At 45.0% G+C, this 10,356-nt stretch overlaps 1 protein-coding gene across 1 annotated transcript; it reads left to right on the top strand.

Moving 5' to 3' along the window:
* Positions 1 to 1,326: 1,326 nt before the first annotated feature.
* LOC145358894 (WAP, Kazal, immunoglobulin, Kunitz and NTR domain-containing protein 2-like) lies at positions 1,327 to 6,736 on the top strand. Its single transcript, XM_080213269.1, has 2 exons — positions 1,327 to 1,557; positions 5,246 to 6,736. Exons 1-2 carry the CDS (start codon positions 1,327 to 1,329, stop codon positions 6,734 to 6,736), a joined length of 1,722 nt encoding a protein of 573 aa, XP_080069395.1.
* The last annotated feature ends 3,620 nt before the right edge of the window (positions 6,737 to 10,356 follow it).

The raw sequence follows: 10,356 nt of genomic DNA, 5'->3' as shown, positions 1-10,356 counted from the left end.
TTATAACTCAAACCATCAAGTCCCAGTAGCATGCTAGTAAATCTTTTCTTTGTCTTTGCATCTTTTGGAATGTTGCCCAACCTGTTCCTTATAGTGTCCTCACTGGTACTAAAATGATTTGCAGATGTATATGGATTACATTTGGATTAAAGCTGCTTGACTCAGTGTCATTGGAAGTCATAGAATCTCTATGGTGGAGAAGGAGGCCATTTGGCCGATCAAATCTGCACCAACTCTCCAATACAGCATCTTACCCATACCCACTCCCCCACCCTATCCTTGTAACCCTATGCATTTACCCCATTAATCCTCATCATCTTAACAATCTTTGGAAATTAAGAAGTAATTTAGCTTGGTCAATGCACCTAACCAGCACATCTTTCAGGCTGTGGGAGAAAATTGGAGCACCTGGAAGAAACCCACACAGACACGGCGACAACATGCAGACTCCGCACAGAGAGAGAACCAAGACTGGAACTGAACCCAGATCTCTGGGCTCTGTGAGGCAGCAGTGCTGACCACTGCTTAACTGGCAGCTCGGTGAGAGTATGAGTGAGAAAGGAATAGAAGGATAGGTTCATAGGGTGAAATAATGCGAAGGGGAGAGAAGGCATGGAGCTTAAGTATCAGCATAAACCGGTAGATTTGGCAACAAAAACAAAAAAATCACATACCACCCGACTCAAGAACTGCTTCTTCTCTGTGGTCATCAGACTTTTGAATGGACCTGCCATATGTTCAGTTGATCTTTCTCGGCACCCTAGCTATGACTGTAACACTACATTCTACACTCACTCTTTTTCTTCTCAGTGAATGGTATGTTTTGTCTGTATAGCTTGCAAGAAACAATACTTTTCACTGCATACTAATACAAAAAAGTTTATCACTTAAGAGTCACAAGTAGACTTACATTAACACTGCAATGAAGTTAACTGTGAAAATCTCCATGTGACAACAATAAATCAAATCAAATTATATTTGCTATTGTTTTTCTGGGCGACGTATTTCATGGTTTATTATTTGAGTGGAAAGTTAGATATGTTTCATGCAGTAGATCCCTGAGTATGTTGGTTCAGGTTTTACAGACTAGGCTGAGCTAAAAGGTCTGGTTCAAAACGTTTACACTGACACTTCCACTTTATACCATTTCAATGGACACGACTCGGGTTACAGTCCTTTATGCTTCAGTGCCCAATGATCAGCCTTTTTTAACTGCCTGACTGCTGGCTTTCTCCTCACTTTGCAAACTTTAGCAAAGTTTTGGGAAACTTCTTTCTGATGGTTGTAAACACCCTGAAGCTTGTGCGCGCAGACATTCATTTCGTGATGTGGGACGGAAGCGGACTGGGCTTGATGTTCGCGAGGAAACCCTCAGCTGGGATTCAGCCCAGGACCCTGGCGATTGTGCTGGGGTTGTTACCTCTCCTGAGCCTGACGCAGGACACCGAGCCCCCCCGAGCAAAGCTCCCCTACGCCAGCTCCTGCCCAAACCATCTCAGCCCAGGACTGTGGGTGGACGCACAGAGTACCTGCGACAGGGAATGCAACACAGATGAGGTAGAATGTAGAAACGCTGTAACAGATGTCTGTTTAACAGGTTGATCTGAGCAGCTATTTATTGATGTGCAAATGATGTGGAGCTATTTATTTGCAGAGCTGGAGAATCCATTCCTCAAGTGGTCGTTTTCAACATCAATTGCGGCATCAGTTAACTGTTAACTCAATTTCCCCAGGGCTCAGATTTGCTCAAATGCCTGTAGAGGAGGAATTTGTTTAAAAATTGTCATTTGTTAGTTTTCACTTTTGTGAAACTCAGCTTGAATGAGGACGCTTAGATTTTCTTTGCCAAAACATAAATGTGTTAAAATCTCACTAGACAGACATATGGACTGCACAGTGGCACAGTGATTAGCACTGCTACTTCACAGCACTGGGGACCCGGGTTCCATTCTTGACTTAGCTCACCGTCTGTGTGAAGTTTGCACGTTGTTTGCGTGGATGCTCCGGTTTCTTCCCACAGTCGGAAAGATGTACTGGTTAGGTGGATTGGCCATGCTAAATTCTCCCACACTGTACCTGAACAGGTGTACTTGGTGACAAGGGGATTTTCACAGTAACTTGATTGCAGTATTAATGTCTTGTGACACTTAAACTTATTAGGTACAGTTTTCCGTGAGGCAAGTGACTAGCTCCAAGCCTTATGATTTCCAGACAAGCCACAGATTCAATTAACGTTTCTTGAGCAGCGTTAGGAGAAATGGGACTGTGGGATAGTTTGGGTCTGTGGGATTTCTTGGTGCTTTGCAAAACAGCATGTTTTTTTTTCCAGAACATTGTTATCAGTCTTGTGTTTAGAATATGGAAATATTGAGCATTCATATGGTTTATTATTTGAATGAAAAGTTAGATATGTTTCATTTACCAGATTCCAGAATATGTTGTTTCTGGTTTTACTTACTAGGCTAGGTTAAAAGATCTGGGCCAAAAGGTTTTACAGTGCAGAAGAGACCATTCTGCCCATCGAGTCGGCACTGGCTCTCTGACAGAATATTTTACCCAGGCCCCCTCCCTACACCCTATTCCTGTAATCCCACACATTTACCATGGGTAATCCCATCTAACCTACACATCTTGGGACGCTAAGGGGCAATTTAGCATGACCAATCCACCTAACCTGCACATCTTTGATTGTGGGAGGAAACCGGAGCATCCGGAGGAAACCCACGCAGACACAGGGAGAATGTGCAAACTCCACAGAGTCAGTCACCTGAGGCTGGAATTGAACCTGGGGGGTCCCTGGTGCTGTGAGGCAGCAGTGTTAACCATTGTGCCACCGTGCTGCCATCTCCACTTTACGATTTCACCATTATTCCAAAGTGTTTTAAAAATGAAGTCATCTTGAAATGTAATCCTGTGTGGGAAGTATGGCAGTCAATGTGCAAGCAAGATCCCACAAACCAGAATGTGATATGTTTGTAATGTTGATTGAGGAATAAATATTAACCACAACACAAGAGGTATCTTGCCTGCAAAATAGTATCATGGTATCTATTACATCCACCTGATTGGGCATATAAGACCCTGGTTTAAGGTCTTACCCAAGAGACGGCCCACTGAACAGTCTAGCACTCCTTCAGCACTGCATTGAAAAGTTACTGCATTGAAGATTTATCCGTCCAAATCACTGGACCAGGACTTGGGTAGCACTGCTGCCTTACAGTGCAAGGGACAAAGGTTCAATTCCAGCCTTGGGTCACTGTCTGTGTGGAGTTTGCACATTTTCCCTGTGCCTGCATGGGTTTCCTCTGGCTGCTCCAATTTGTTCACGCAGTCCTAAAATGTGCGGGTTAGGTGGATTAGCCATGCTAAATTGCTCCTTAGTGTCAGGGGGACTAGCTAGGGTAAATGTATGGGGATAGGGCCTAGGTGAAGTTGTGGTCAGTGCAGACTTGATAGGCCAATAGCCTCAGGTGGCGTGGTGGCTCAGTGGTTAGCACTGCTGCTTCACAGCACCAGGAACCCTGGTTCGATTCCCAGCTTGTGTCACAGTCTGTGTGGAGTTTGTACGTTCTCCCCATATCTGCATGGCTTTCCTTCAGATGCTTTGGTTTCCTCCCATGTTCTGAAAGACATACTGGGTAGGTGCATTGACCCAGACTGTGGTGACTATCAGAATTTCACAGTAACTTCATTGCAGTGTTAATGTAAGCCTTACTTGTGACTAATAAATAAACTTTACTTAATATCTGTGGAGAGAGAATACAGCCAGTGTTGAAACATTGCCTCTATTCTCTCTTCACAGATGATGTCAGACCTGCTGAGATTTTCCAGCATTTTCTGATATTTACATGCAGATTGCTTTAGTTATTATATTAAACTGAGATGCATTTTGGGAGCAGAGCCTGGTAGATTTGTACAAAAAAGCAAAGACGTTTGGCAGTTTCCTCATGATATTTATTACATGTGTATCTGAGTTTCCTTTGTATTATACCCTGCATATTATGCCCTAATTTCACCTATTACTAGGTGAACACTTAGAGGAAATCCTACCCTCTTGAGCTTTACATGATGTTAGACCATAAGATCATCAGATATAGGGGCAGAATTAGGCCATTCAGCCCACTGAATCTGCTCTACGATTCGATCATGACTGATACGTTTCTCAACCCCATTCTCTCAACTTTTTCCCATAACCTTTGATGACCTTACCAATCAAGAACCTATCTATCACTGTCTTAAATACACTCATTGACCTGACCTCCACAGCCCTCTGTGACAATGAATTCCACAGATTCACCACCCACCAACTGAAGAAATTCCTCCTCTTCTCAGTTCTAAAGGGTTGTCCTTTAACTCTGAGCCCTCTGTGCCCTCGGATCCTAGTCTGTCCTACTAATGGAAGTATCTTCTCCATGTCTACTCTATCCAGGTCTTTCAATATTCTGTAAGTTTCAGTGAGATCCTCCCTCATCCTTCTAAACTCCATCGAGTACAGAACCAGAGTCCTCAGATCCTCCTCATACATCAGGCCTTTCATTCCCAGGATCTTCCTCATGAACCTCCTCCGGACCCTCTCCAAGGCCAGCACATCCTTCCTTCGATACGGGGCCCAAAATTACTCACAATATTCCAAATCTGGTCTGACCAGAACCTTATAAAGCCTCAGCCTCAATTGCTTTTGTGTTCAAGTCCTCTTGAAATGAATGCCAACATTGCATTTGCCTTCCGAACTACCAACTCAACCTGCAAGTTAACCAGAAAAGAATCCTGAACTAGGACGCCCAGGTCCCTTTGCGCTTCCGATTTTTGACTCCGGAATGTTGACAATGGCTGAAACACTCCCACCTTGCCCGCCATGGAAATGGAGTGGGCGACGGTCCGGCAACGGAAATCACCGTTGACCTTGGGTAGGAATTTCTGGTCTCACCTGAGCGAGGCTGTAAACTCCTGCCCAATGGCTGAAATTTTACCGGCACACTCTCCTCAATTCTGGGGGCGGGTGAGGCTCGGAGAACAGTATTCTCTGTTGGCCTTGGGTGGGATCATACAAACTGCGGGCTGACGTCTGCCCAATGTCTTTGAAACTGTTGTATGCATTTAAGTTGCATGTGATGCCTTTGGTTCTGCTGCGTGGTCTCAATAATCAACAAAATGCACCATGAAAAAATGGTGTTAGGAATCTATCCGTGGTCAGTATTCAGTGGCTTCTTGTTGAACTAACTGTTGTGTCCATTGCTGATTTCAGAATTGCCAGAACTTTGAGAAGTGTTGCACTAACGTGTGTGGCCTGAAGAGCTGTGTCGCAGCGAGGTTTGCAGACGGCAGCTTAGCGTCTTTGGACATTCCCAAAGAGGTGACGTGCGAGAGGATCGTGTGCACTCAGCAAGGTTCGGAGTGCGATATCTGGGACGGACAGCCCATCTGTAAGTGCAAGGACAGGTGTGAGAAGGAGCCCAATTTCACCTGCGCCTCAGATGGTTTGACCTACTACAATAAATGTTACATGGACGCAGAGGCGTGCATCAGGGGCAGCAGCTTGACGGTGGTGACCTGCAGGTATCACATCACCTGGCCCAACACCAGCCCCCAGCCTTTAGAAACCACAGTCAACCCAACGTCCACAACCTCCTTGGAAGACTCCACTCCTCCAGCTCTCTACACCAACCCGTTCCACCAGTCTGTCTACATTGGAGGCACGGTGAGCTTTCACTGCGATGTCAGTGGACGCCCCAGGCCGGACATCACCTGGGAGAAGCAGAGCGACTACCGGGAAAATATCATCATGAGACCTGACCAAATGTACGCCAACGTGGTGGTCACCAATATCGGCCAGCTGGTTATTTACAACACCCAGCAGGAGGATGCGGGGATCTACACGTGCACTGCCAGGAACGCTGCTGGCCTCCTGAGAGCAGACTTCCCTTTATCAGTCATCAGGCGAGAACATTCCGGAGAGAGCCCTCCCAGGAAAACCCAGCCATTCCCATCGGGAGAGTGCTTCAAAGATCCCGACAAGAGGGAATGTGGTCGCCAACACGTGAGATGGTTCTACGACCACAAGAAGGGCGGGTGCTCGACTTTCATGTTTGGAGGCTGCGACGGGAGCAGGAACCAGTTTGAGACGTACGAAGAGTGCAGACTGGCTTGTATCAACGAGTCAGTCAATATCTGCACCTTCCCCGCCGTGCAGGGTCCCTGCAAGATGTGGGAGGCTCGGTGGGCTTACAACTCCCTGATGAAGCAGTGCCACGCTTTCGTCTACGGCGGCTGCGAAGGCAACAAGAATAATTTTGAGAGCAAGGAGGTTTGTGAGGAGACCTGCCCTTTTCCCAAGAGCCAACAGTGCAAAGTGTGCAAGCCTCGTCACAAGATAGTTCCCAGCTTCTGCAGAAGCGACTATGCCATCGTGGGAAGGGTGACGGAGATTGTGGAGGAACAGGACTCCGGAGTTGCCAGGTTTACGCTGGACGAGGTGCTAAAGGATGAGAAAATGGGACTAACGTTTTTTGACTTCAAACACTTGGAGGTAATAATGATGAACATGGACTGGAACTGCCCTTGTCCAAACATCAACCTGACAGACGGACCCCTCCTTATAATGGGTGATGTCCATGACGGAATGGCCGTGCTGGATGCTGAGAGCTACGTGCGGACTGTCAGTGACAAACGCATTAAAAAAATGTACGAAATAATCGAGAAAAAGACCTGTGAACTGCTACACCGCTTTCAGGATTAGGTTCGCTGACCCACCCCACAAGTATCATGAAAGATCCAGACAGAGCAACTAGATTTGATATGATGTGGAGATGCCGGCGTTGGACTGGGATGGGTGCAGTAAGAAGTCTCACAACCACCAGGTTAAAGTCCAACTGGTTTATTTGGAACCACAAGATTTCGGAGCACTGCTCCTTCATCAGGTGAGTGGAGAGGTAGATTTCACAAACATGGCATAGACAAAATCACAAATTGCAAGCTAATGGTTGGAATGCGAGTCTTTTCAGATAATCAAGTCTTTACAGGTACAGATAGTGCGAGTGGAGGGATAATCACAGGTTAAAGAATTGTCTCAAGACAGGACGGTTAGTAGGATTTTGCAAGCTCAGGCCAAATGATGGGTGTTACACATACTGTGACATGAATCCAAGATCCCGGTTGAGGGATCTTTGGGTAAGCGTTCTCCAAAGCGGCCTTCAAGACACACAACCACGCAGGATTGCCGAGCTGAAACAGATAGCCAAGTTCCGCATGCATGAGGACAGCTTCAACTGGGATCTTGGGTTCATGTCACACCACATCTAACCAACCCACCAAACTGCCTGTATTTGCAAAATCTCACTAACTGTCCTGGCTTGAGACAATTCACACTTCTTTAACCTGTGATTATCTCTCTCTCTCTCCACTCGCACTGTCTGTAACAACTTTATTACCTGAAAAGACTTGCATATCAACCATTATCTTGCAATTGTGTCTTTGTACAAATATGTGGTGTTTGTGAAACCTGCCTTTCCACTCACCTGGTGAAGGAGCAGCACTCTGAAAGCTCGTGATTCCAAATAAACCTGTTGGATTATAATCTGGTGTTGTGAAATTTGAGTATGAGAATATTCAATGAATGGTGGTGCAGTGGTTAGCACTGCTGTCTCACAACATCAGGGGTCCGGGTTCGATTCCCAGCTCACGTCACTGCTTGGTGGAGTTTACATGTTCTCCCTATGTCTGCGTGGGTTTCATCTGGGTGCTCTGGTTTCGTCCCACAGTCCAAAGATGTGCGGATTAGGTTGATTGGCCTTGATAAATTGACCCTAGTTTCAGGGGGATTAGAGGGGTAAATGTGTGGGGTTACGGGGATAGGTGGATTTGTTGGTGTAGGCTCAATGGGCCAGATGATCTCCTTCTGTGCTGTCAGGATCCTATGAGAGTTGGGTATGGTTTTGGGAATGCTTATATTTTATGTGGGTGCCATGGCACTGTGTTCCAGTAAATACACAAACTATTCAATCCATGAAATGTCATTTATGTAGAACTTGGGTAACACTAAGATTTGTTTGTAGACCTGGCATCATCCATGCTTAACTGGATACATGGAACTGGAAGTCATCTGACTCATACATCATAGCACCGAATATATGAAGAATGGACGAGGAGAGATTGCCATTTATTAAGAAGTTCAGGGAGTGGGAGGATGCAGATATGAGGTTTACAGAATTGCTCAATCATATTAGTTGCTTTTCTGAAAAAAAGGAATCATCTTCTTTCTTCTCCAGAAAAGCTGAGTCTCACTGGGCATGTTCTCTTGTGGGCAATAGTACCCACCCAGTACCTCATCTCAATGATCATTCTTCATATGTAACTGTAAGCTACCTGGACCCACTCATCTTCTGTTGCCACCTCTCTCAATAATGACGTGGCTCACCTTTCCTCTCTCATTCCTCCAACGCTCTGACAGACCCGTTGCTTTCACACTCTTCCTCTTCCCTATGTCCTCATTGTACCAAAATGAAACAATAGTCATGCATTTCCATTCTTTCCCAGAGCCCCGGGACTGCATGACTCCCCTGCAGTCTTTCCTTCCTCCTTCAGGCTTTGGAAGTTTTGGATGGCATCAGCTAATCATTGGTTTCTGATTTATCTCACCTTCCATTCGTTCTTGTCGACCTTGGTAGCATCCTGTCACGTAAATTTGTGAGTGACAAATGATTTGGATTGGGATATTCAGATGTGGCCTTTGAAGTACAATTTGAAGGACTGAAATACATCCCCTTCAGAAACTTGATTGTGACCCTGTCACATGTCAATACAGAAATGTTCCTCGCAGCTGAACACAGTTTGAATAAAATGGACCTCAAAATTCCTGAAAAGAGAATCCAAATTATTGTGCTTGCTGCAAGTTTTAAATTTATCCAATTATTTTAATCTTATAATTTATAAGACACATTATCACATTCCATATTTTGTATCTGAACCATATTAATATAGAAACTAGAAGCAGGAGTAGGCCATTCAGTCCTTCAAGCTTGCTCTACTTTTCATCTCGATCATGGCTCATCATCAAATTCAAATTGCGGTTCCCCTTCCCTCCATATCCCATTGATCTCTTTAGCCCCGAGAACTATATCTAATTTCTTCTTGAAATCACACAACATTTCAGCCTCAACTACTTTCTGTGGTAGTGAATTCCTCACATTCACCACCCTCTGGGTGAAGAAATTTCTCCTGACCTCAGTCCTAACAGGTTTACCCCTTATCCTCAAACTATGATCCATAGTTCTGGACTTCCCCACTATTGGGAACATTCTTTCTGAATCTCCCCTATCTAATTCTGTTCGAATTTTATAAGTTTCTATGAGATCCTCTCTCACTCTTCTAAACTCCAGTGAATATGATCCTAACCAATTTAGTTTCTCCTTATATGACAGACCTGCCATCCCAGGAATCAACCTGTTAAACCTTAACTGTACTCCCTCTACAGCAAGGACATCCTTCCTCAGATTAGATTCCTGTAGTCACTGAATGTGAAATTAGATTCCTTACAGGATAGAAGGAGGCCATTTGGGCCATCACGTCTGCGTTGACAACATTCCCATCCAGGCCCTATTCCTGTAACCCCACTCTTTTACCCTGCTAATCCCCCTGACACCAGGGTCAATTTAGCATGGCCAATCAATGTAATCCACACATCTTTGAACTGTGGGAGGAAACCGGAGCACCCGGAGGAAACCCGTGCAGAGACGGAGAGAAAGTGCAAACTCCACACACCCGAAATTGAACCCGGGTCTTTGGCGCTGTGAGGCAGCAGTGCTAACTACTGTGCCACCGTGCTGCCCAGATGGATATTACTCCATCTCATGTTTTGCTTGACACTTGTTGCAGCACAGTAATCCACTCCATGTTTTATATCAGCATTAGTTGTATAAATAGTTGTGTTTAGTTGGATGCAGGTGATGAGAATTAATGAGGATTCACTTGAGCTCCTGTAAGTAGCAACAGAAAATAACTGAAGTTAGAGTTCAGGAGATTTATGTTTGTATTGTGTGTCTTTGAATAAACAAAAAAATGCTTATAAGTTGTGTAAGGATTGGATCTTGTTTTATCCATCACCATCTGAGTTTCTGGGGACTAATTTCAAACACTTGAAGTAGTGTAATAATACAGAATAATGATCCATTCAATGTTTTGTGTATGACATTTGATGCGGCCTATCAATCCAGTCCTTGTTTTATGTACAACCCTCACTGGAGTACTTTGATCCAGTCCCTGGTTTGTATATGACCGTCTCCGGGACTCACCAACAATGTTTCAGGGACAACAAAAGACATCAGAATGTCTGTGCCACAAGTCAGAGGTCAGCCATGCAGG

This window comes from Carcharhinus amblyrhynchos, chromosome 26 (assembly GCF_965287045.1).
Source record: "Carcharhinus amblyrhynchos chromosome 26, sCarAmb.v2.hapA, whole genome shotgun sequence".
Classification (NCBI taxonomy): Eukaryota; Metazoa; Chordata; class Chondrichthyes; order Carcharhiniformes; family Carcharhinidae; genus Carcharhinus; species Carcharhinus amblyrhynchos.
The sequence above is the reverse complement of the archived record's forward strand: the minus strand, read 5'-3'. Positions and strand labels throughout refer to the sequence as shown.